The 27,833-nt window shown below is 44.7% G+C and overlaps 1 protein-coding gene across 2 annotated transcripts in view; it reads right to left on the bottom strand.

Annotated features, from left to right (window-relative positions):
- Positions 1 to 27,833, bottom strand: part of KIFAP3 (kinesin associated protein 3) — a 111,232-nt gene that overhangs the window by 47,866 nt on the left and 35,533 nt on the right. For both annotated transcript variants that reach the window (XM_028530883.2, XM_028530884.2), the window contains exons 10-15: positions 27,452 to 27,614; positions 10,536 to 10,636; positions 3,727 to 3,835; positions 2,407 to 2,519; positions 1,843 to 2,008; positions 576 to 701 (exon numbers count right to left, since the gene is read on the bottom strand). In XM_028530883.2, coding sequence (XP_028386684.1) covers positions 576 to 701; positions 1,843 to 2,008; positions 2,407 to 2,519; positions 3,727 to 3,835; positions 10,536 to 10,636; positions 27,452 to 27,614 — 778 coding nt within the window. The remainder of the gene's footprint in view (positions 1 to 575; positions 702 to 1,842; positions 2,009 to 2,406; positions 2,520 to 3,726; positions 3,836 to 10,535; positions 10,637 to 27,451; positions 27,615 to 27,833) is intronic.

Genomic DNA, 27,833 nt, shown 5'->3' with positions numbered 1-27,833 from the left:
GAGACAGGACATCCAATACCAAGTTCGACAGGAAGAAGAAAGGGCAGAACACGCGTGGGTCCAGGCTGACGAGAGGAGGGCAGTGTCTAAATTAGCCCTGAGTCGCTTTACAACACGCTCTTCCTTTTTTCGAGTTAGGAAACCGTTAGCTTACCTGGTAGTAGCTGAGCACGTGAATGACCCACAGGGCTTAAGCATATACACGCACAGGCTGCATTTACACGACTGGACCACAAGTGTCAAGGGTGTGAGGCAGAGCAGTAAGAATATGGGCTTGGGCTCAGAGACCTGGACTTACTAGTGACGTGTTCTGGTTCGGAAAGCCAGACGTCGGCAAGTGAGCACCCTAGACTAAGGCAAAACTCAGCAGAGCAACGTTCTTAACTCTGGTGTTACTCCACCTAGTCCCAGTGAGACTTATACTTAATGCATGTTCATAACCATATAACTTGTCACAAGGACATTAATGTAATAAGGTAACAATTCATGATTCCAGACTCTATTTTATATTAAAAAACTTAAGTTCACAGTCATTACTGCAGCATAGAGACAAAGTCAGACGAGTGGTGCCTCACCATTCAGCAGTTCGATGAGCGCAGGGATGATCCCAGACTTGGCCAGCAGGGCGGCGCACGAGTCGTCCATGGACACCGTTCCGATCATTATCACCACTTCCAGCACCAGGTCATCCTCCGCAGCCCCTGACAGAGGCCCATCACAGAAAGTTTGCACCAACCACCACCACCACAAAAAGATCCTGAAAGCTATGAAGTCAGTTCTTATAAAGACTTAACATGGTTATAGATTTATCTCTTTCCAAATTTCTATGTTCACTGATGACAGTTTGTGGTGGGGGGAGGACAGTAGAGAAGTAGAAATTAAGTCTTTGGAGGCACAAATGAATGACAATTTAAACAAAGAAATCAGAAAACTCACTTGAATGCCCTAAAGAATACTGTGTGTGTTATGAATACATATGAGGGGGGACCCCAAAAACCCCGGAATTTATTTGTTAAAAATTGTGCATTTATTCTTAGATGTTTAAACTTCAGTCACTTGCAAAGTGCTCTCCATTTGATGCAATGCGCCTGCCTGCTGAGACGTTCTTACCCCGCCCAAAATGGTTCCTGAACTCGTTGATTTTGATGCCTCTTAGTGCTTCAGCTGTTTTGTTTAATCTCTTCCATGTGGGAAAACCTTTCCCTTTGAGGACTTTTTTCATCCAGGGAAACAAAACAAGTCAATCAGGGCAAGACTGGGTGAACAGGGAGGGTGGGGCATTGGGGTCTTGCCGTTTTTGGTCAGAAACTGCTGAGCACTTAGCACGGGGAGGGCAGGCGTGCCTGTAAATCACCCATTAGGAAATGGACAAACGTGTTGAAAGAGTTTTAAAAAAAACTCACGGAAGCCAGACACAGCCTCTTACAACAACACCAGCTGGTGCACTAATCCAGATGGTTCCTAGAACATTCACCCAGGGGGGAAGCCTGGACTGCAAGGGGCCCACCCTCCAGAAGATAATTTGGTTGCTTGGGGGGCCCCCCTCATATGCATGTTCAGAAGGGGATGGCATTTAATAATTTTTAAAAGGCAGGATTTAAAAAACTAAGAAAGAAGGCAGAACAGGAAACAGTAGGAAACAGTTAATATTGTTAGGAAAAAAGAGTCCATCCAAGAGGAGGCCTGGGACCGCCTTTCTGGGAGGCAGCAGCTAGGACTAGAAGGGCAGGAGGAGATGTGCTACCCAGCACAGTACGGTCGCAAACACTGCCCTAGCAGCCTTGCGCACAACGCACAGAAACAGTTTAACAACTAGACAAGACTGAGATGCTCAGCACAGACCTGGTTTTAGTTTGTCCTTGAGGTACGGAACCAGCTTGTACTCTTTAAGAACCAATTCCCAGTCTAAGTCTGGAATGGTCAGATTTGCAAGTGTTCCCAAACACTCAATCACAAACTCCTCCTCTTCATCATTGGAGATCTGGGCTGCAAGATCCCCAACATAATCCTGAATAAAAGAGAATTTCAATACAAATGTAAAATATGATTTCTGCAGAAGAACCAATCTAATCATTTAACCCAAGGGGAGGAAAAATAAGTAGCAAACATGATTCTCTTGTTTTCATAATTTTGAGCTGAATTGCTGAGGAAGCCCCTGGTGGACCAGTTTAAGGCAGGAAAACTGGAGTGAGGATGGAAGGGCAGGGGTAAGGATCATACAACAAAACAGCATTAAAGCCCAGGCTGAAATTTCTAGGAGTTAATCTTACATGGAAGTTGATGACATAAAGCCACCCTGGGCCATGGTGAGTACTTGACTCGGTAACAGTCATGTCCCCAGGGTTACAGCAAAGCTTCCGTTCTCAGGCCACTGCGGTAGGCAGCGGGTCAGAACACGAGACTCACAATAAATAAGTTTTTAGTTGGCCCGTCGTGCTGCGAAATGTTCCTGATCATTTTCATCAGCAGCGGGTCCTTGAACTTCAGAGCCCTCTTCATGAGCATCTTCAGCCCATTTCCTGAGAGAGAAACATGAAGATTCCCCAATAAAATTCAGGTGCACCTAAGTTTAATCATTTTTGTTTGTCGTTTACAAAAAAGCCGGTTTACGTGCAGTAAAATGCGTAACACCGAAGTGTCCCGCAGGCTCACTCTGCTGACCCTGCCCCGTGGCATCGACCCGTAAGGAGACACAGAACGCTGCCCCTCACTCCCCCGCCCCCCCCACCCCAGTCAATCCTGCTCCCCAAACACAACCGCTTTCCTTCTTTTCTCCTCTGCTTCCTCTTCCTCCTCTTCCCTCTCCCTTCGCTTCCTTCTCATTAAACACAGACTAGTTTCGCCTGCTCTAGAACTTCACATACAGGGAATCACACGGTACGTGCTCTTCTGTGCATGGAATATGTGACACAAACCTAAAACCTGTAAGTGCTCACTGACCCGCAAAAACGGCACTTCGGAGAATTCATCCTAAGACTGTAAACATGGAAACGTGGAACACCTCACAGAAAGGAACATCACTGCATCATTGTTTGTAACAGAAATGCTGTGACAACAAACTAAGTATCTAAATTAGCAGATATGTTGCAGCTACGGGCAGCTGTGTTTTATGAAAGCAAATGCATAAACTACACGGAACGGTATTCAGTGCACTCAGCACATTATTAACTTCAAAATGTCACCACACATAGAGAAAAGACCCCCATTTTAATTTAAAAATGTGTAGAAGTAGTGCATCAAAATTTTACCTATGATTACCTCTGGATAGTGAGAGTAAAGAGTTAAGTTTTTTCCTATTTGCTCATTTGTATTTTTTGTAACAAATGTGTATACTTTTCAAAAAAGAAAAAAACTATCAAGGAGGCTCTGAAGTATCATACTGCATGACAGGCGAATTTTCGAGGATACCATGAGAAGAAATACCTAACACATCTGTACCGTGTGTCCTACCATGTCGCAGGTTGCTGTGCAAATTAAAAATTTTATTGCATCTAGGAAACATTTTTAAAAATCAAACTTCAAATAAGGTGTATAAAATGTTTTGGAAGGGTGCTTACTACTCATGATAAGAATATTCTGAGTCTGTCTGACCTTTAAGATGATAGCTATAGTTTAAAAGAGTCTTTTAAAGTGGACTTTACACAGCGCCCACAGCTCTAAACCCCTTGTCGTCTGCTTCCAGCGGCCACGTGGGAGCCGGCACCTGCGCAGCCCTGAGGCACTGACCTTCGCAGATGAGCTGCACATTCCTCTTGTTCGCCGCAAGGTTAATGCAGAAGGAGATCAGCTCCAAGTCAATCCGCTCGTCGGAGCACTCAAAGAGCATCTTCATTAACTAGCAAGGAGCACAAGGACTATTTTACTCAGACACACACACACACACACACACACACCAGTATCAGCAGTTTACCACAGTGTGTTACCTTAGACTGTATGTTGGCAATTATGTAACACAATTACATTTTCACCATAGAGCAGTGGTACCCTCTCACTATTGAATACTTACATGAATAAATGGTTAATGAGCTACTAGACGCTCAGCATTAAATATAAACTTCCAAGTAAAGCGGAGAATACAAGACAAATGTTAAGTAAAGCCAACGCGTGTAAGGGATTTGAGGTTGTGTAGAAGCAGAGCGTTCTGAGCAAAGACCGCACGGCGGTCGAATTTACAAGGAGGCAAGAACGCGGTGCCACTGCGAGCACCCAGCAGGCAGCTGGCACGGCTGGAGTGGAGGACACGGTGCCGAGAGGCGGGAGGGCAGAGGCCAGATCTGCAGGGTCCTGACGTGCACGTTAAGGATTTAGGACTTCATCCTGAAGATAACAAAAAGCCACTGAAAGCTGCTAAATAAGGGACGTGCCAGCGGGAGATCCGGGTTTCAAATAGACCTGGCCAGGGCAGAAGACAGACCGAAAGAGGCTGAGAAACGCCCAGGAAAACCCGCCAGGAGGGTAGACAAACCCCCCTGGTGGATGACGGTCGTCCGGTCCAGGGACAGCAGCGGGGACCCTGGGGAGGGGACGGACGGAGATGCAGTCGGGAAGAAGACCAATGCCGGTTCCACCCCTGACTGGGGGTGGGGGTTACGAGGAGAGGAAGGGTCCACGGAGGCTCCCGGTTTCTGTGCCGACAAGGATGGTGGTGCCAACATTTACCAAAAAAAGGGACAAAAAGTAGGAGAAAACTGTAAAGGAAAGATAGTGATTTTGGTTTTACGTAGGCTGAATTTGAACGACCTATTCAGCAGCCTAGCGCCTATTCAGCACAAGGAACAAATGCGGGCCTGGGGTTAGAAGACATGGCTGGACCGGAGGGACACTTTCAGCCAGTGTCCCATCTAGCTGGTACCGGAAGCTGTAGGCTGCATCCAGCTCTCTGGGCACGGGTGGAAAAGGAGAAGAGAACCTCCTTCAAGTCTGGGGGAAAGGGAGGGAGTCGGAGGAGCGGCAGACAGAACAGCGGGAGGAGAAGGCAGGCGGTCCGCGCCCTTCAGCGGCGGTTTTGGGCTGTCACAGAGAGAGAGGCCGTCGCCGAGGAGAAACCGAACAAACCCCGAGCTGCGGTCCTGAGGGGCTGCTCTTCCGTTGTTAGCAAATCAGCGAACTAACTTGGTGCGCATTATGTCAAGATACTTTTCTCTAAGTCAAATTGCTAACAACACGTAGACTTTCATTTGTGACCTAAAAAGTTCTGGTTTCTTTTCAGGGTAATACCTGTTTAGCTCACCATGCCTTCCTGCATAAAACACAATGCCTTATACATAGAGAGCGGATAATTACTATCTGTTGACTGGTTAGACCCTATTCTATGAAATATTGCTTTGGTTATTCTTTATGTTAGTTCCAGGTAACTTCTAAGGGGATACATGGTCAACACAAAAAGTCAGTTGTACTTGTATGTGCTAGCAGGGAGCAACTGGAAACCGGAATAGAGAGCACAAATCCACTTACAATTGCTCAAAAACTAAAATAGTTGGGTATAATTCTAACAAGCACACACACACACACACACATACACACAAAATTTGCTATATGCTGAAAAGTACAAAACAATACAAAATACTGTAGCAGGTTGGCGTGTATCACGCCTTTCCCCAGAGGGCAGCTCTTTAACCACAGATGTCACTGTTATGGAATCTTTGGGTAAGGAATCATTAACACTTAATAATGTTACTGGCCAAAAATTTCTATGGCAAAAATAAAGTATCGAAATTTATTGGATATACATTTAACGGATGTGCTACCTATCTATAAATCAACTGCCGATTCAAATAAATTACAAATCAGTAAAATTGTAGGTGACAATCCTCTAGTTAATGTAATTAGTGTGTTTGTCATACTCATTAAAAACCTACTACGGATTTCTTCCAAACTTTCACTGATACAAGCAGCTTTTTGTAACAACAAAAATATGTTACATAAAAGCAAAGCTTTAAGAAGGCAAAATATTTGTTGTTATTTACTTAAAATTAAACTTGTAGTAGGAAAACTGCCCTCAAAATCGGGGTTACAAGTCACTTGTTGAGAAGCTGAGAGTTTTCGTGTTTTGTGATATCCACGTTACGTCCTGTGGTAGAATAATCAGGAGGCAGGTTTTTTTTTAAATGCATAATTTGTAATATTACCCAAACCCCACCCCCCAAAATCAAGAGAAATTAGGACTAAATGTGAATTAAATGTATCATGATATAGAATTAGTTTTTCATAATAAGAAAGAGAAACACTTCAATTTTAATTAAAGCATTCACATTTTAAAGTAATAGTTCGGTTCAAACTCCACATGCCACACGACGTCTGTGATCTGATTGCTGCCCATGGCACTTCAAAAGTAAGTGTAATTGCTGACAACTAGGAAATATTAAAACTAGATTTGTTCTGCTTTAACTGTGTCCATCGTCATCTTTTACTAATTTAACAGGAAGGCCCTTAAAGGGCTTCGGCCTGCGCAATGAGGAGGCAATAGTGTTCAATCAGACAAGTCCCATATTGAGTATCGGATACCAAAGACCCACGACTGAAATCACTGTGTCTAGACTCTCTGGCACCTGACTTTACTTATTTACCAGTGACCAGGGGCCAACCCCCACAGCTCTCTGCATTCACCATACCTCTCCCGCCCCCAGCCCCCACCCCAACATCTTTGAATGATTATGGCAGGACGTTGCATGCCTCAGGAATCTCCTCTGACTGGCTACTCCCTCACTGCGCCGTTTGAAGTGATGCTCTGGTTTCTGAGCTGCAGCAGATAATGGCGGGCAGGAGCAGAGGGGGCTGTCAGAGAGGACGTTTACCAGTGTTCGGCTGAAAAGAAGCACGTAGATCAAAGAGGGGCCAGGCAGGACAACTGTGGCGGCGAACATGTGGATCACGGGGAAGATCCCTGCACGCTGTTCCAGGGTGAAATATTAAATAACACCATGACATCATTACCTAAACATGCACTTTGATTGGCCACTCTATTACCAATAAATACTTTTATAAGCATCTGGATGGCATTTGCACCTATTTAAACAAAGCATGCATCTTAGAGGTCTAAATAACAATGAACTGTTAATGTGTACTTTTAACTATTATTAGAATACAACTATTAACTCCTGGTTATCCCCAAATATGCTTACCTAAAACAATTCACCCACTGAGACCATTAAGATCATATGTAAAGGAAGACTTGCCCTGGCCCCCAAATTTGGCAGAATACTGACATAACAGGGAGAAAATGAGAATATACTGGATAATTAGAGGCAATAAAATCCAAAAGAAGCAAAACAACATAATATTGGGAGAGATTATAAGGCACGTGGAATATACACTCACTTCTCTGAATGTTAAAGAATTTTCAAAAGTGAAATCTAATCTAATCATGGGTTTAACCTACAAGACACATACAAAGAGATCAGTACTTAAATTATCTGTAGATGGGCCCTGAATGATGAGAAAAAGGTTTGACGTTTGACTAATAGCACTGTACTTCGGTACAGCATTTCGCCGTTTAGAGACCTCCCTGACATACGCCTCCGACGTCCAGAGAGAATGCGAGCAGAGGGCACACGTTTGGACCACTGCGATGAGTGTGAGCCACCCCTGAACCACGGCATCCACACGTCCGAAGTGGTAGTCCTCAACGAGCTTCGCTAAACCAAAACCTAACGCGCGTGGCCTCAGAGTGAACCGAGTACTGCATTTACTCAAAAACATTCTGAACCTCAGACACAGTTTCGTTTAATCAGCAGGTTCAGCAGTTGTGGTCACCCATGAGCTTGAGGCTGGCCTGGTGTTACGAGTATTATTACCTCGAAAGCCAGTACCTCTGCAAGGAGTGCATTTTTAATTCCTGAAGGAAGCCTGGAAATTTCCCTTTAGTGCCAGAGTTGCCTTCCATGACTCTTTCATTTTATGATGAGCCTGAAACTGGGGAGCGAGCAGACCCCGTCCACTTTTCCCTAAGTGTGTTGGAACTGAGCCCCAGAAAGTGTAAGGCCGGGGTCCCACAGCCCTTGGGGAACAAGTACGCTCCAGAGAATCACCTGGTTTCTCGTGATGTGGCCTTACACCGAAAAGCCTCACAACATTTATGGCATAATTCGATAATATAACCTCACCTTTTCCTATAAGGGCTGAACTCTTAAAAAGAAAAAGAAAACAAAATGTTGAGCACGAAATGAGTTTTAGAAGCTTCCGTTCATAAAATGCACACCACACGTGCTCTGAAAACCTCACTGCAGTCATGTGTGATGCCCGGAGACGGTCTGGCAGGAAAGCACGCATGAATGTGGTCCTTGAAAAGGTCGGAGAGAATTTTCTACACACAAAGTTGTCAACTGCAGTAGATAATAACAATGTCTCAAAGGTAACCTAACCAGCCTCTTATTTCTGATTCTTTATTTAAAATAAAGTTTTATAGTTTATGTCTGAGAATATACGTTGTAAGAGAGAAGAGTAACTCCAAATTCAACAAAGTTTTTCCATCCCTCTTCAGTGTACATTTATCTTTTTTAACTTAATATTATTCTTCTAAAAACCTAACTTAATATTATTCTTATCCTATCTGGATAAGAACAGTCAATCTGGACGAGAATATTATTCCTTCCTGGCTGCTTCCCAGTCTGCACCCGGCGGTCGAGGAAGTTCTGATGCTGCGCGGGGCTGGAGGAGGTGTGCGCTCCGGGACTGCGCAGCCGCAGCCCTGGGAACAGGGTGGGGGCGGCGAGGGGCCGCCGTAAATCACCGGCGGTCTCCCTCCCTCCGGCCCGCTGCTCTTTCCCCAAAAGCCTGTCTGACACCAGGTTTGATGCCACTCTGCGCTGGCTGCAGCCTGCCGTGAGTTACCTCCACAAAAACCCCTGCCTGGTTAGCCACGATGCGCTGCGGGTTCCTCACAGGGTGTCTGTTTCCTCTAAACACGCGCAACCAGTTTGTCTCCTGACCCTGAAGGCTGCGGAATAATCCTGGAGGCTTTATCAGTTTTTTAATTGCATGTAAATAAAATTATGGAATATAAAATTCAGTTTTTGAACTGTCTTACTGATTTGGAATGAGGAGAAGAATGGTCAATTAATGAAAAGAGAAACTATGGTCTATTTTTTACTACTTATTAATTATTTTTCAAGTAATATAAATTTAATAACTTATATTAGGCTAACAAGAAATTACCTTTTAGGAATCTTAAGAGCATTTACTTTTAATAAGTATAATTCATATTCTTCCAAAGTGTTTTTTAAAGTATAATTTCTGGTATATGTTATACATCCTGCAATTTTGCTTTCTCTTTTTAGAAAACCTTTTTATAGAAAATAATGTAATAAGAAAAATCAGCACAACCAGTGTTTTAATCATCAGATAATCAAATTACTGGAACTCAGTTTGATAAAGATTAACGGCACACAAGTTGTTCTATGAATGGAAATCTTGTAAGAGTAAAATCCAAATGTATAGAATCTGAGCCCTTGCAGTCCACGGAGGAAAAAGCACTGAACTCCTTCAAGACAAGTAGACCTAACATATGAAATATATAAAGCGACCGAGAACAGTGCTATAAAAATAAAATAATTCTGATGAAGCATTTTCCCATCAGAGAATGCAAAGCACTGAAAACCATCAACCATAACAGAATTAAAGGACAAGTGACGAAGTTGGGAAGTGTTTGTAATATGACAGGGTTAAAATACTTACGTATATATATCTTATTTATTAATCGTGAAAATATTAACACGACAATGGAAAAACTGGCAAGGGACATGAATGAGTAATTCATAACAGAACATGGAAAATAAACATATAAAAATGTCCAAGCTCACTGGTATTCATAGAAATGCAAACAAGAAGAAATAGACACTCCACTTCCAGAGAAATGACAACACCTAGTGCTGTTAAAAGTGACACGCTGGTTGGAAATACAAACCATGTCTTCTTGGAAGGTAATTTGGCCACTAATTGGCCACAAAAAAGGTATGAACGTGTGTGTGTCAAATACACAAGTGTTCATACCTTTTACCTAGTAATTCTACTTTTAGGAATTTAAAAGTAGAAAACTAAAGAAAAAACAGAGAAATGGATAAGCATTTGTATACTGTGATATTTATTCCACATTTTTTCATTTGCTTACAGATGTTTACTTACATCTGTTTTTATGTGATAAACTAGAAAAAACAAAACATACAATTTAACAGTATGTAAACTATGGTACATTTATGCAATTGAATATTATACAACTATGAGAAATTTTTGAAGAATGTTCAATGGCATGTGAGAATACTTATGGTCTATTCAGTAAATAAAGTGATCTATAATTACATACAACAATAATCCCAATATATTAATTTTTGACAATATAGAAGGAAAGGGACCAAAATGTTAAATGATCATCCCTGCACTTTGGATAACAAAGTTATTTGCATTTTATACTGTTCTGTATTTATAATATAACAGATGTTTTTAGCGCTTTTTTTTTTTTTAGGAAAAGGACATCTGGCACATGAAGAAAGCGGAAAATAGACGTTTCTGAACGCCCTCGTGCGCGCACGGAGAGCCCTCACCTGCGGGATGCAGTCCGTGTACGCGAACATGGACTTGAAGCGGTCGTCCATGCTGATGTGGTAGAGGACGCACATGGCGATCTGCTTGTAGCTTTCGTTGCCTGTGGGCGAGAAATCACGGACACGGTGACTGGTCTTTGCACGAGTGGCTGTTTTGGTGTAACACTCCCAGACTGACGCGTTAAAGGTTGTAAACTGCTGAGTCAAACCCTTACGTAACCCTCGTCTAGAAACTATGCCACGCTCCCTACTTCAGTTCTGAAGTGTACAGAGCCAACTATCTGTGAAATACCACCAATTTCTACAAGATAATGCATATTTTGCAAAGTATGTTTTTGGATAAAACGTTAAGCCCAAACTTAAGACTTACTCATTTTCAGTAGCCCACTATAAAACTGGCCTCCCACCCTTACTTTTTAAATCAAAATATGAGACTAACATAGTTCATTGAAAATGATGATGTATAAGAAACAGTGAACAAAAATGTATTTAACTCCTAGAAAAATAATCAAAATTATAAAAGAAATAGAAGAGCATTTGTAATATTAAAAACTGCCTAGCGGCTGCCCTGGCCAAACAACTCAGTTGGGCAAAGCATCATCCCACACACCAAAAGGCTGATGGTTTGATCCCCTGCTGGGGCACGCTTGGGAGGCAACCAATCGATGTTCCTCTCTCTCTCTCCCCCCCCATCCCCCACTTCCCCACCTCCAAAATCAATAAACATATCCTTAGGTGAGGATGAAAAAATACATAATGATAAAATGCCAAAGGCTATAAATAAATTAGGCACACTCTACAGCGTAAGGGTTGTCTCCGAACTTCTGAGGTACAATGATTCTAGTTTTGTGTACCTTGAAACGGAAAAAAGAGAGTGTGTGATCTATCACAGACCTGCCAAACGAAACTCGGCTTCACTCTGCCGTGTGATTGCTCCACCTGTCTGCAGACAGGCCGTAGTTTAGGGCCTGCACATGATTCCAAAGTGGTGCCAGAACTCGAGATGGGAAACTGCTGAGCTAACAAGTTCTATCCCCAAAACGGTATTCTTTTGGAAAATTGTGGGCTCTAAGAAATCCTTGAAAATATTTAGAGTGAAAAAAATCAAACGTATAAGAAAATTTAGTTGATAAATAATATATCAAAAAGATTATTAAATCTATTTTAACAGGGAGGATAAATTCAGCACCTTTATCCTTGTGTCTACCATAGCATAAAATTATCAAAATAGTGTTTTTAAAAGTTTTATATTCTTACTGAATTTTTTCATATATTAGGCATATTCTAAGGTGGCCATAAATTTTTACAAGGCATAGTAAAGCACATGGAAGCTTCTCCATAAGTATCTGCTCATTGATTCTATTTTTAATTAAATAACGTGATAACTGTAGTTAACAATATTGTATTGTATATTTGAAATTTACTAAGGGAGTGGACCTTAAAAGTTCTCACCACATACACACACAGAAGAAGTAACTGTGAGGCGATGTGTGTGTTCACCAACCTTCCCGTAGGGACCATTTTGCCATACATATAGACATCAGATCGGTATGTTGTATACCTTAAACTTACATAATGTAGTATGTCACTTAGATCTCAATAAAGCTGGAAAAAAGAGCAGTGTTAGCTCTAGCTGGTGTGGCTCAGTGGATTGAGTGCTGGCCTGTGAACCAAAGGGTTGCGGGTTTGATTCCCAGTCAGGGCACATGCCTGGGTTGTGGACCAGGCCCCCAGTAGGGGGCACACTACAGGCAACCACACAGTGATGTTTCTTTCCTTCTCTCCCTTTCCACCCCCCTCTAAAATAAATAAATGAAATCTTAAAAAAAAAAGCAGTGTTATATTTAAAAGTCTCTCACTAAATTGGACAAGAACTGCCTACAAGCCGTGTTTGACTTTATGAGAAAACAAGGCACTGGGAGCCTAAAAGGTGAGCAGATGGTGCTCAGAGGCGGCAGCACCTGGGGAGGAGCTCAGGCTCTGGAGGCAGACCGCTGGGGTTCCAGGGGCGGCCCTGCCACCTGCCAGCTCTGCGGCCATGAGAGCGCTGACCTCCCTGGCCCGCAGCTTCTTCGTCCGTGCAGTGGGGGCGACAACGGCACCCGCCCATGGGCTGCTCTGAGGACGGAGCGACAGCCCTGGTAAAGCAGTCAGCACGGCGTCTGACCCAGAATAGCCGATCAGTACGTCTCACTTTTCCCCAGCAGTACTGTATTGACAACGTTTCTCTGTTTCACCAACACAGCAGGACGCTCAGGTGCCCCTCATATACACGTTGTGTCTTCCGTCCTTGAGGTCTGACCGGAGGTCAGAGTCAAAGCAGGGCCGAGAGGCAGGCAAGGCCGCCTGAGTGTGGCAGGATGGGCAGGGATGGGGCAGGGGTGCGTCCTGAGCCCGGGGCTGGGCCACACCTGCAGAAAGCCCCGCTGTGCCAGAAGCACCCGCCCAGGAGGGCTGCCCCGTGCTACCCCATGCTACAAGGCCGCACTCGCCTGTCCTCATCGGTTTATACATCCCTTAACGAAAACAGAAAATCGTCGCAGTGTAGATTACTGTCATCAGTGTGTTCCTCCACTGCCACCGCCACACACACTGTGACTCTCTCCTCCTCCTCCAGCCTTCCCTGCATGTCACAGAACTGGGCTCCCCGCTGGAGTGGGGCACGGTCGTGGACGGGGCAGGCTAGGCAGAGGATGGAAGGACACAGAGACAAGTCCGAGAACGCGAAGACAAACCTCCCAACGAGCTACCTGCCCACCTCCCCCGTTGAGCAGCGTGTACGAGGCCAACAAAACCTGCGGGCATCTCCCTCCGTGTCGGGCTGAGCACGACCGAACACCGGAAACCGGGATGTGACCAGCACTGCCCCGGAGACCTTCCCTGAGGACAGCGAGCAGGGAGGTGGCGCGCGGGGGAAGTCCTGGACTCGGAGTCTGTCGGCCCTGCGGCTGACAGGCTGCCAGATTTCGTCTGGGTAGAGGCTCCCTGGAATTCAATCAGCTGGTGTGCAAATATCTGTCAGGCTCGTTTCCATCCCTTATCATATCGGCGTAGGAGTGAAAAAAAGACATAAACGGACCGTTGCCCTTTTATTCAGAAGAAAGTTGTAAATATTTTATGAATGGTCTCGTTACCCGGATGTGACCTGGATTCCGACTCAAACCTTGGTCCATGTCACACACTTCCTTCCTGCCCCGGAGACTGCAGTGTACGCACGAAGATGACGGTGCACACGCCACAGGTGACTGACGCACTGGCTCCCGGATTTAATCATTGCATAAATGATTAACTTAATAAAGTACAGCCTATAACTTTATTATGACATCAATTTGCAGATCATGTAGCAATAAACAGTCATTAAGAGAGATTAAACGGCCCAAGTAAAATAAGCTAATAATCTTCTTCATTGAAAGAAAGGATATCTTAGTTCTTAAAACATAAACCTCAAAAAAAACAACCACCCAACAATTTGTAGCTGCTGAACAAATGCGAGGGGCTGGAGGGCATGATTTTCTCCTCCGGATTCGAGAACCCCTAAGCTCCAGCTCCCCAGCTCCGAGTCCTCCGCGCCCCACAAGGGGCAGGCGTTTCAAAAGGGCCCCTTGGAGACTCACAGACATCAGTCATTCCCGAGCAGCACCCCAGGTCACAGCGGGCTGCCAGTCCTGGGCACGCTGGCAGGGCACCGGAGGCGCGGGGGATTCCGAGCAGGGCAGTGAAAGGCTGGGTAGTCTGAGAACGAGGCCTTAATGGCTGGAGGTAGACTAGTGGAGTCTGTTCAAGTAATAAGGGCCAGGGTGGAAAGAAAACGGCCTGGGCATTATGATTCTTTTGGTATTTATGGCAATAAACATGAATCATGATGAACTCACTGGCTATTAAACGCAGAGGTCGTAAGTACTTCGATAGGATTTCCACAGGAATTCACCGTTAATTAGCTGGATCATTATTTGAAAGTGTTCCTGAATTATCTTAGCAGTTGTGCAGCCCCAAATTGGTCATTCCCAGCTGAGGGCAGTTAATGCCTTAACAAACTGGTCATTAACTCCAGTCACTGATTTTGTGGGAATTATTGCACTTATAAAATACGTTCAGGGTTTTTTTTTCCTTTCCCTGTTAGAGAGACCTGCAGCTGCAGCTCAGCTGGGAGAGCTGGAGGAGAGCAAGCCCCGCTCCCAGGCTGCTCGCGCGGCCCGCATTCTGCCCATTAAGGGCAAGCCCATGCGGACGGGCTGGGAACTTTAAAATGTCTTCAGTGTTTTCATCTCCGAAGTGATTAGTAAAAGCACCATTTAGCCACTAATTTTGTCAGACACTTGGGATTTTCCGCTCACAGTTCCGTCCCGCAGAAATACGAGTTCTGAGCAGCAGAACGCGGGGCCAAATCTCCGCCTCCGCGGTAGACCCAGCCCGGCACTCGGTGCAAACAGAGCGAGAGCACCAGCCGCGGGCCGGGCCGCGGCCTCAGCCAGACCCTCGCTCCCTGCTGCACGCCACGCCTTCGCTCCGAGAAGGGACTCCCTTTGAAGTCTCACAGGCCCCGAGAAAAGATGAGAGAAGTGGGCGAATAAGCACCCCTGTCAGGATAAAGTAGCATTGAGGCGGCAGTGCCGTGCCCCAGAAAGTCTACAGAGACTTTTGTATTCTACAAAGAAGACAACACCGTTCAAAAGTCACACATGTCTCTAAGTTTCCTACAGAGTTGGAGCCCTTAGCGCTCCCTCACTGTACTGAAAACGCCACAGGCAAACGCGGCACTTAAGAGGGAGTTGCAGCGAGTGTTGAGCACACGCTCCGACCACACTAGGAACATCAGCGCACGCCCCCGCGTAGCTCCACACAACTTCTTGGTGCACAGGCTGCAGGCACCCCCAGCATCACTGTACAGCCTCAGGGAGGACGTGAAATTGGAGGGGCCAGCTTTTAAGAATGCAACTATACTGGACAGTCTCCTGTGTTTTAATATATTTGTTCACAGCCAAATCTAGTAAAGATTAGAGATACACAGATGAAACCCAAACTTTTTAACCATGACCTGAGGGGTGGGGGGTAACTACAGGTCACAACGGACCACATGAAAACAAGTGTGACCATAGTTTTTGATGCGATGGTTCGTGCATAATGGCTTTTGTGTCCAATTATTTAATTTAAAAACCCTAAGAAACTGAAATTATAAATACATCAGTAAGCTCAACAGCTGTTATTACATTAAGGAATTCACGAAATAAGTGCTCTGAAATCCAACACTTGGATGCATTTTCCTTCTTTCTTAGTATGTACAACTGTACGTTTTGCCCTGTACCTTATTTTTCAAATATTTCAGCATGTTTTCGGTTATCTTATTACCTTGTCTGTAGTATTTTTTTATTACACCCAGAGCACATCACGACAACTTTTTGTAGTACACCCTACAAAATATGCGTATCTGCGGTACAAATGGCAAGGGCCAAAAGAAAGCCCCTAACAATGCCTGCTTCCCAGCTTGCAGGCCCACACCGCGGACTTAATGTGCTTTGGCCGGCTTTTACCATCTAGCAATGGAGACACCCCGGGCAAAATTCACACACGGGGTATTGGAACCAGCTGGTGACAGAAGAATCTTAAGAAAAAAGGCTTCTTGATTTAATTGGGAAAACAGGAGGAAGCATAAATTTTACTGCCATTAATAACTTCAAGCAATCTTGATACGACTCTGCCTCGCCCCGACGGCTGGACATGTGCTTTGTGTTAGGGCGCGCGCCACATCTAACCCCCACTGTTTGCTCACTTGATCAGGTACGAAGGCGCAGGTTTATTTATAGGATAATGAGGCCCATTAAAAGGGAGAAACGCCACAGTAGTCTATGAGGAGCTGCGTTCCGAAACAGATGTGTGAAATTCCGTAACAGTTTTGTAATAAACAGGCCAAATGAAGTTATTAAAAAAAATCTACTTTGAGTTTCTTAAAGAAACTTCCATAAAGGCAACCTAGTTTAAAAAAAAAAAACAAAAAATAAAAAACACCTCCTAATTGGAAAACATTATTCTGACCATTTCCGAACAGTTTTTAATAATCAAGTCAGAAAAGGTCATTTATAATATATTGCTCCTTTCAAAAAAAAAAAAGACAAGCTTTATTTCTTTACTTTATGATGCTTTGGATAAATCAGAAATGAAGTCATATTAATATGTAATGAAAAAAGTAAATTTCACATTACGGAGGAATTTTGAAGATGTTCAGAACCTAACTTTCCCAATTTTCTTTTAAGGGCCTCTGACAGAATGGTCAGAGAAAATAACCCCTAATCTCCAAGTGATCAAAGTTTGGCGTCCCGCCGTATCTGCCCGGGCCATCTTCAGCAATAAGGGAAATCAGACTTGTCTCCACCGGAAGGACTTGAGCATTCATCACTTAACTCTTGACCTGGCCTGACTCCCTTCATGCTGATAAAGCCTTCCCACAGCCTGGAAAGTGCCCCGAAACCCAGATCACCTAATGCAGCGCAGTTGGAGATGAATCAGGTGCCATTCTTCCTCCCCAAACCCCTGGGGGTCCCTCACAGTACAGAGCAACATTTATGTGGATTCAGAAAACCTCAGAAACCCTGGCTTCCAGTGAAGAGAATACGGTCTAACATCACTCTGGCTACAGTTTGGATCCTTTCCGAAACGATTCCCGCGGAACTGGGAACCAGGCACGGCAGCGTGCTATTGAACCCGGGAACCCTAATTTTCCTGCCATAACCAATCAGATTAGTTCAGGCACAGGCCGGCTATGAAATTAGCATGGACTTGTGCTCCTCAAATTTAGAGAATCAAAATGTATACAGCTAGGGCTCAAATCAAGACTTGAACTTGGGATCACACTTCTGTACTAGTAGTACACAGTGTCACACGTGGACAGTGACCAGCGCGGCTCTGCGGAGCAAAAGACAACTTTAACAAAGACGTCTGAGATTAACTTTTTTAGTTACCTTGAACATAGACTCACAAATTATACGTTAGACTGCCGAGTTCAGTACTTGATGAATATTGATTATGAGCGTGACCTTTAGCTATTACAATTTCTGTAAGTAACGAACAGGTTAGCAACATCTCTAGGTAACACTACTAATTCCTCAATTTTTTAGAAATGTTCTCATCTCTGCTCATAAATGAAAGAGGAAACCATGGCCAGGAAAGGTCATTGGGATGCTGGCTTCAACATCACGTGGACTTCTGAGTTCTCCAGAAGAACAGTGTGCTCGTCCCAGACCCAACCTGTCATTCCATCTCCACGGTGCTTCTCAGACCGCCTGTGGCATAGGGCCAGGTTTTTACCTTTCCTCTCAACGTGTCAAAGATCAACGCTTTTGTAAAGTGTAACAAAATTGAAATTAAATAAAACAGATGCAAAGTAGAAACTCAAAATCTGCACTATTATATTCAGAAGATATACCTTTATCTAATTAAGGCACTATGCATACGGAAAGGCTTATTCTCCGTTTCTGGGTTTCCGCGTTACAACCAGGGCCAGTGCGTGAACCCGCAGGGGGCAGGGGCCGGTGAGCCACGCTCTGGGAGCCCTGCGCCTGCGCGGTGCACTGAGGCCTTCCACACGTGCACGTGGAACTGCAGTGCTCCTGCGATGTTTCCAAGCCAACCCCGACACCGTGGGAACCGGGAAGCAGGAAGACGTTCGCGGTGCTCCTGGTCCTCGCCCTTCAGCCACCGTTAGTCCCCGCTGCCCCTGCCTTTCACTCCTCCTCACCCTGACACCGGGCTAGGGCTCTCTGTGAGTTCTCTCATCTGTTTGGCACCACGGTCCTATGACCTCGGTCCTATATTCTCCTCCTGTTCTCTGAGCAAGACAACGGGCTCAGTGAACATCCCTTGGCCTTCCCAACGTCACTCAGCTGAAGAGGGACGGGAAAGGAGATTCCAGCTCAGCTTTCCGGCAGTTCATCCCTTCCATGCACTGATCCCCCCAGCCGCCCGCCAGTAGTGTCTACTGAGAACCCACAAGGGGCCAGGCGTTGCTGTGGGCTCTGGGGACACAGGGGTGAAAAAAGCTGATACATTTCCATGGAGCTTGGAGTCTCTGGGGCCTGGGACAGGGTGGCAATGGTGGGTGGGTGGTGACACGAGCGAGATAAACAGACGGAAGATAAATTATGCGGTGATTAGTGCTGTGGGGAAAAACAGAGAGGAAGGAAGAGAGAGAGCACCAGGAGTCAGGGATGAAGTTGTAAATACAGCAAAGCAAAGCCAAGCCCGAAGGAGGCGAGGAGATGAACCGTGCAGAGAACGGGAGAGAACGTTGCAGGCAGTAGGAACACGAGGTGCAAAAGCGTGTCTGTCGGGCTCGGGGAACGGCGAGGAGGCCGGCGGTGCCTTTAGCAGAAAGAGCATGACCAGAGACAGAGATCCAACAGGCCGTGATAAGGACTGTGGCCCTTCCTGAGATGGAGGGTCCCCGGAGAGTTCTGGGCAGAGAAGTGACATGCTTCGACTTAAACCTTAACAGGGCCACCCTGTGTGCTGTGTTCAGAAAAGACCACGGCAAGGGAAGATGCCCCAGGGCAGTTGGGGTGCAGCTGTGCTCAAGCAGGAAGGGGGTGACGGCGTGGCAACTGGGGTGGTGGCAGCTGCCTGCTGAAGACGGGCTGGGCTGGCAGACTGCATGTGGGGGCGGAGGAAAAGCGAGGCCTCTGGGTCCGGGCGCTGGAAAGAGGACGTTCCCACTGGTGGAGAGGAGAAAGAATGTGAAAAGAAAGGGTTTGGGAAGGATCGAGGGCGGGAAGAGGGTCAGGAGCTTAACTTGGAATGTGCTGCGCCTCAGGGACTCGCAAGGCGTCCAGGTGGTAATGCCTGCAGTGAGAAAACGGAGAAAGGCCTTCCCTCTCCGCACCCCTGCACCGTGTCATGGTTCCCGCCCCCTCACAAAGCACCGAGGACCCCGGCAGACATGCCCCTATGATGGGAGTGGTTGCACACACAAATGTCCAAAGGGCAAGGGAAGAAATGTAACTAAATGTCTAAGAGTAAGAGAAAAATCAGAGTTATCCCAGGGGAACGGGACGGTTTGGGTCATGCCCGGAAATTCAAATAGAAGACTAAGAAAATACATTTCGGCAAAGTTAAACACGTCTCCTAACTTTACTTGAGCAGCCAGTCTGAGACTCCTGGTGAAGTTTCACTACCACGAGTGCTCTCATTCACTAGGAATTAATGGCTTTGGAAATGGGAGAGAGGTGGGGAGGGCTGGGGGAGTGGGCTGGGATGGGAGTGAAAGACAGAAAACTGTACTTGAACAATTAAAATTTTTAAAAAATAAAATAAAAAATAAAGGCATGCCCTGACTCAGAGCATGCCTGAGGACCCCTAAAGGAGGCCCACAAAGTCATACTGTGCCTATAGCAATGTTAATGCATTATTTCCCTTTTAAAACCTCCTTCTTTCATAGGGGGCTCTGGCACACACGACACACGTGACACGCATAACATGTGACACACACTACACACATGTGACATGTGATGCCACAACACACTGCTGAGTGAGACACAAGACCCAGCTGCTGTCTCTAAGGCCTGACTCCAAGGAGATTTGCAGAGTGTAAAACTGTGCCATTCTTCTAAGTTTTGTTTGGGGAAATAATTACTTTTCATAAAAATATTTATCTCAACATGCAGCAGGCCTGTTATTTTAAAATTAACAAATATTTAAAAATTTTCTTGGTTTTAATTTTGAATATGAGAAATATTCATAGATACACCCACTCATGATTAAGAGCTCTGGGGGGGATCCTCCATAACTTTTAAGAGCGTGAAATGGGGTCCCGAGACCAACAGTTTGAAGACTGACGCTCCTCCCCATCACGCTGAACTCCTGCAATGTCGCGATAAGCAGGGAAGACTTACAAAAGAGCAAAGAAGCTGCGGGAAGTGGCGAGTGCCTATAATTTACGGGCAGCTAGCTAATCTGCCTCACTGTTACGCTGGCTCTACCTATTCAGTTTATTTTAACAAATGCAAAAATTCTCGTATGTCTGATGAGACCTGCATATTTTATAAGGCCTATTCCCTTGAGTTTAAATTCCTTTGAAAATAAAGTTAAAATGGAAAAGCTGAAATAAAAACTTGGAACATTACACAATTTAAAGCACATATTAATATAATTCACAAGGGGGGAAAGTCAATAAACTCAAAATTGTCTAAAAGAGTTCAGCAGTGAAATCTGGTAGTTTTTAAAACAAAACCTTTAAGTACGCACTCTGGAACGTGCTCTTGCTGCTACGTGACACTTGAACTCCATGCAACAAACCAGCGTCAGGAGGAGCCAGCTTCTTCCGACGAGCACCCTTCCCCTGTGCGCTTACGCTCGCCCCTGTGCTAACCGCCCCCGGGCACATCAAACGACTCTCCGCTTAAGAAACATGGAGCCAAAGCAGCTGAGAAGTGCAAAACCATTATTTGCCCGGCGCATCAGACAAAAAGCTAAAAAGACTCAGCTTTTCAAGTGGCTTTTGAAACCCTGTCGGCGCGTCCTCCAGGGGACTGAGGAATACGCTGTGACAGGGGTTTCCTCACCGTCTCCCGAGCCAGGATGTTCTGACATAAGGAAGCACTCCCGAGACACGTCAAGGTCAAATGGCTTAAGGACTTATGACAAAGGACTGCATGTTTTGATGATCAGATTCTTAGAGGAGCCAAAAAATCTTTAAGCACTTTAAGAGAGTTAACTCGACACCGTAAAAACCCGAACAGACTGCCTGTCAATGGGATGCGTGAAGCCGAGCTCCCGGTCCGACTCGATCTGCACGCGGAGTCGCGTCTGCCGGCACCATCGGCTCTGCCGGGTGTCCAGACGAAAGCACGATGTTACCGGGCACGGGAAACCACGGCAAGCACAGGGGCGAAAGAAGTGAAAAGGCTTGTCACTCACACTGAACTAGACAGAGATAACTTGAAGATCCTCGTGAAGTCTTTGTAAAATAATGTATCAGGAAATAAAATAAAAAATGAGTAATTTGGATGGTATTTAAGGTAAAAAAAAAAAAAAGCAAAGGAACATTTAGATACAAGGTTTCCCACGAACCCAAATAAAAAATTTTGAAGCATTTGAGAGAACATGCTATCCTCTATGCCTCGGAAAAGATCAGCACTCTTTAATCAATTTCAAGATTAAGTGGAGAAAGAGAAATTTAAATAATAATTTCTAAAATTTCTTATTTTTCTTTATGTGTCCCTGATGTCAAAGGCAAAAAAATTCAATATTCTTAAATGAAATGCTTTATGTGATCAAACAATACGAATTTTGGTCATACTGAATTATAGTTCACGGGGGCCTCACATGGCAAAAGTGAACTCCATAACAAACTCTCCCCCACCTTTAACAGTTGCTCACACCCTATACACGCACATTTCAGTTACTCAGCAATTCTCATGACAGCAGGGGTCGCAATATACTAGTGGAATGTTTCAGGATACAGGAGAAGGGGATTAAATGTTCACATGGCACAGCTTTATCGGAATCTGAAAGATTCATTGTGCTCTAGTTAAAGTAATCTATTATTAAGTATAAAAAGGCTTTTCGGTTATGGAGTCCCCAAATGATAATAAAGAAAACCTGCTTAAAATCCGATAGCATTTCCAGCTGAAACAGCATCCCTTAAAAATCACGTCTGAAAAGTTCTACCACATGTATAGACCTACAAAAGTGCTCGTGCGTTTTCTGTGTCTTTTAAAAAATGAGTGATTTCTCTCTATAAAACGAGTAATTCTTTAATTCAGTCATCTGTCAACCTGAGCGCGTGTGAAACAATGAATGTATTTCTAACGAAGGGGCAAACCGACCCCTCGTGTTCCACGGTGCACCCCTTAACCCCTCTGCATGACTGCAGGGAAGGAAATGCAGCCCAGCTATTTTCTTTGTATTTTACATTGTTTAAATTGAATCGTCATTGTATCTCCCATTACCACTTAGTTCCCTGTGCCCTGTCCCCCCCCACAGTCACCTAACTGCTGTCCGTGTCCGTGAGTCCTTGCTCCATCTGCTCGGCCCCCCACCCCTCCCCCTCGTCCCCACCAGCTGTCATCCTGCCCCAGATCCTTCACACATTAGATTTACAGAAGGTTTTTGAACCGTTTCAAAACAATTTTCCTTCCCACGTAATCACTCCAAGTCTCTGCCAAAGAGTAACCTGGAATAATGTAGATTATCAACAGTTCAGCACATTGAAAGTCCAGCAGTGACCTTCCTGAAGATTTGAAGGGAAAAGGTCTAATCGCTCCCCGAGTTCAGTATTTTTCAGCCGAACAGCAAAATCACAGAACATAAAATCAGTGAGTCATAGTAAAATAAAAAAGTGGAAAGTATAGCACATGACACATAGAAATGGTAAATACTTTTTTGTGAACATTTAAGAAATTATATATAAAAACAATGTATACTAAATACCATAAATAAAATACAATGCACATATATGTATACACATACACACATGGATATATGCACATACACACATCACGTGTGTGAGTACTGGACTGTAATGTAAAATGTATCTTACTATAGTTTGGGATAAAGATGTTTGAAGGTTTCTGCTCTAGATGGATTATTTCCTCCCTTTAAAATACGTTCTCTAAAATGCTTCCTTACTACAACTTGTATATAAAAGTAATGGCCAAGATCAGAGATATTAAATATATCATTGTTCAACTGAGGACTATAGTTTATTACATTAGGGGGTAATGATTTAATTTCCACACAAGTAACATTTACATTAACGCACGTAAGAGCGACCATCCTAATAATCACTCATCAGGAAATCACTTATGCACGGAATGCCACTTTCTTAAACATGGCAGGCAGCACAATCAAGCAAAATGGGTTTCCTCACAGTCAGAAGGAACGTCACAAAGCCCGTGCAACACACATCACTAGGAAGAGAACCCCGCAGGCGCTCATTTGGAATTCATTTTTCACAAAATATACACGTCAAATACGTCCAGCTGTCAGCGTCCAAGACCACAGGAGACTGGAACTGTGTCCTCGGAGGGGAGGAAAACGGCCACCACAGAACTGCTGCTGGTGGAGGAGAAACGAGGAGTGACAGCCAAGGACGAGATGGGACACAGGAGAACTGTGTAAAAACACTAAAAATGCATGCCATTCAGGGGCCATTTATTTATTTTTAAGATTTTACTTATTTATTTTTAGAGAGAGGAAAGGGAGGGAGGGAGGAGAGAGGGAAAGAAACATCAGTGTGTCGTTGTCTCTCACTCGCCCCCTACTGGGGACCTGGCTGGCAACACAGGCACGTGTCCCAGCTGGGAATTGAACCTGCGACCCTTTGGTTTGCAAGGCCGATGCTCAATTCCCTGAGCCACACCAGCGAGAGCCATTCAGGGGTCATTCAGAAAGGGCAGACACTTGAGCACAGTACTGTCTGCAGCCTTGTATAATAAGTTGTCTCCAGAGTTACAAACGTGAATCAGTGATGACGAAAACAGTGACAGCTGAGACTCGCAGAGCACGTGAACCCAGGCCCTCTGGCTCCACAGTCTGTGGTTGCAACTACTGCACTGCACTGCTGCTCAATAAAAATTTAAATTGTCCTCACGTCATTAAGGTAGGTTTAAGAATATATTTAACAAAAGAAGGATGTAATCGAATTTAAAAACCTGAATACAAATGATCAAATACCCCTAAATGTTTAAGCCTGGAAAACTTTAAGAAAGACCCATTTCTGGAGATCTATTGTTTCTATTCTATGCATTTTTATCATCATTTCACATACACATAATTCCCTAACATCTACTGCATTACCTCATTTAACCCTTCTCTGTTAATATGTACAATAATTATCCACGTCCTAGAGATGAGAAAACTGATGTATGGGTTAAGTCATTTGTATCACTTAGCTAGTAACTGAGGAAGTCAACACTCAGTCACGCCGTCATATAACTCTAGCTTTTACTCAGTGTGCTGTGTGCTGGGACCGTTGCTAGATATAGTACGTATGGTAGTATTCGCTACAGTGTTTCAGGGTGTACTTTTTAAGAGATTCAATTAACCCTGGAAACCCAGCTAAAAGTCAGAAAAACTGAAAACACCTTCCAGGATCGTGAGGCTGCTTGCTCACCCATGCTCCAGTTCTAACCCTTCCCAGCACTGACCTACCCCCTCGCGTGTGGCATGGCCACATGACTTGTCGTCGTCGATGGCAGTGAAAACAAAAACACTGCCTATCACTTCCGTGGGAGCCTTTAGGAGGAGTCTGCGATTTCCCACGTTCCTGCTCCACCAGCCTGTGTCCGTGACTGGCGCTAACGAGGCCAGCACTTCCCACTCACCTGTAACGGACACAAATAAGAGCAAGAAGCAAACCACTGCTCTTCTCTGAGCTCCTGAGGCCTTAGGGTTGTTTACTAATAATCACGCCTTGTCCCCCTGATGCATTTATTAGGTAGGGTTTTCCTGGGAAACGATGGATGAAAGGGCCATCTTGGGGACATGATAAAATAAAGTTTACAACATGGTTACGTTCCGAAAGTTCACACTGAATCAGTTACTTAGAATTCGAAACCTGTTTTCCATTCATAGGCTCACCTCCTAAAGGGCCTATAGAAGCTTATTAAAACCCATACTGGAAGTGAAAAAGAGTAGAAAATCACAGTGCCGTCACAATAATGAAATTAAAAGGACGTGAAATGCGTAGGAGATGCACGCTTGCGGGCACGCTGCAGCACTCCGCAGGTGCGGGAGGCTCTCCTTCCCCAGCAGGCGCAGGTCTGCAGGCGCCGGTCTGCCGTCAGTGGGGATGTCCCCTGCCCCGGCCCGGAAGTCAGAGGGTATTCTCCGTGCACTGCGCATGACTGCCATCTGACTGCCATCTGACGCCATCGCGCCTGCGGTTTGTGAGGGGAATGAAAGGGAAGGGCTGAAGACTGTTATTAAGCAAAAGATGTATGAACATTTGGAGAAAAAAAGAAACTGCTTAAGTTAAAGTTTAATGCTTCTGAGCAACAAAAGAGAGGGGGTATTTGTTAACAAAATATGAAGTGAGTATCCTGTAATTTCCCAAAAATCTCTTTTAAATCCTATTTCACAAAAGCAGGTGGCTGGATACTGAACCAAACAGACTATGCACTCCTTCAAGACACGGACTATAATTTTTTTCATCTTCCTACACCGAAAATCTGGCCCAATATTTCATATATAATTCTGTTAGATTTATGATAAATGGGGGGTCACAGTCTTAAATTCAAGACCCATCAATTTTACTTTCAAAGTTTTTCTGTTTCTTCACAGAATGTTTATATTGCTTTGGTTTCCCAGAAAACAATTTCTTCAACAGTTTCTTCTAAAATGTGTAACAGAAGTCCTATGCAATATTTGTGGGTTGGCCCATTAACCAAACATTCTTGGACTAATAGACTAGAAGTTCTCCTATTCTGAGAAAAGAGTAAGAAATAAGTTAAAACTGTTTTTAAAGATTTTATTTATTTATTTTTAAGCAGAGGGGAAGGTAGGGAGAAAGAGAGGGAGAGAAACATCAGTATGTGGTTGCCTCTCACACTCCCCCCACTGGGGACCTGGCCCACAACACAGGCATGTGCCCTGGCTGGGAATTGAACCAGTGCTGCTTTGGTTCGCAGGCCAGCACTCAATCCACTGAGCCACTCAATCCACTGAGCCACACCTGCCAGGGCAGCTAAAACTTATTTTTAGGGGGACTTGCAATAGATGTTTTACCACAGCTCTGTCTGCTGTACTTACCCATAGCCCACTTACTACCACTACACACAGCGGCTTACTGGAGCAGTGAGCAAACCCAGCTTGGGCAGCAGAGAGCCCTGAGCTGGAACCTGAGCTCTGCTTTTTGTCAGCTGTGTGACCCTGAGTACAGCCCTCAGATGGGGATTCGGCAAGACAATGCCATTGAAGCACAGAGCTAACTGCCTGGCACAGTAAATGTTCAATAAATCTGAACGCTGGTATTACAAATAAAATAATGAAGATGTCAATAAGAGGTTGGATTCACAGATATGAGATAGCAAAGAATAAATTTAAGCTTGAAATCATTCCACTACCATCCCATTACGACTGGAAACTGTTACCAAATATCTGACTATAAATGAACGCTACAAAACAAGAATGACACTGCAGTACTGAAACACATCGTCTTTAAAAACACGTAAGAATGTGCTCTCCGGTTAGTAAAGACAATCGCACTCCTGTAGAAGGAAAGAGCGGACGAGCAGGCACTTGGGCACAGAAAGGACACATTTAGGGACCTGTGAGGGACTTGGCGTGGACAGGGTACAAAGTAAAGCATGTGGCAGAGAGCAGCAGGTGCCCACAAGGGCAGACGGTGAAGGTCAAGGGTTCACAACACTCTGCAAGAAGCTTTATGTGAGAGCACTGAGGAATTGGCGCTTGAATCCATCCTTGCTATGTAGGGAGCCTGCTAACAGCTAGAAGAAATGATCTACAAACCGAATTCTCCAACACAGTGTTCTCTAACTCACCCTCTAAAAAAATGCCCTTTTCTACTCAATGACCAAAAGGCTCACCAAATTTGTGCATCTGTCAGAAGTATTTTAAAAGCATGGCAGCATATAAGAACTGAAATCATATGCGCATTTTTAAAAATTGCTGAAGAGAAAACAATTTTCTCTTCTTGCCTCCCTGGGAGTCATTTACAGCTGCACTTTGGTTTCCCTCTCACGTGGGCAAACGAAGTCAGAGCTCACAGTTTCTATGCCAGTGCCCTCCCCAGCACCATGGGAATCCTGGCACAGGCCAGTTTCCACTCATTCCGTTTATTTTTAAGCTCCTAATCAAAGGACACACACAGAACAATTTTTGTTCAGCCAACCTTCAACATGCAGCTCAACTTTCCAGTGATGCTGGAAATTCCAAGCAACACTGCCATTAATTTTTAACAATCATACCTAAGAGAGCAGTGAGCTTGGGGAGCAGTCCGACTTGCACCATCTTATTCCTCAGTCCTGTGTCAAAGGACAGGTTCAGCAGAAGCCGGAGTGTGATATTCAGCAGGTCTTCATGCTCGCAAGGGACCATTTTCACCAGCTTTTCAACAATATCCATCTCCACCTAGGTAAAATGATAACACAGGTGCAGTGAGGGTCTGCTGCACAGAGACAAAAAGATTGCAGATAATCACCTTTTCATTGTCCCCAAAGTAACCGGGTGTTAACCTGCACAGTCATTTCAATCTATAAGCGATCGAGGAGAAAACATATACTTTTACATCATCCTTCATTCCTTCACACAACAGCACCAACCGGACGACAAATGACACCGGGTTCCTAA

This window comes from Phyllostomus discolor, chromosome 14, assembly GCF_004126475.2.
Source record: "Phyllostomus discolor isolate MPI-MPIP mPhyDis1 chromosome 14, mPhyDis1.pri.v3, whole genome shotgun sequence".
Classification (NCBI taxonomy): Eukaryota; Metazoa; Chordata; class Mammalia; order Chiroptera; family Phyllostomidae; genus Phyllostomus; species Phyllostomus discolor.
This window is presented reverse-complemented; position numbering and strand designations above follow the sequence as displayed.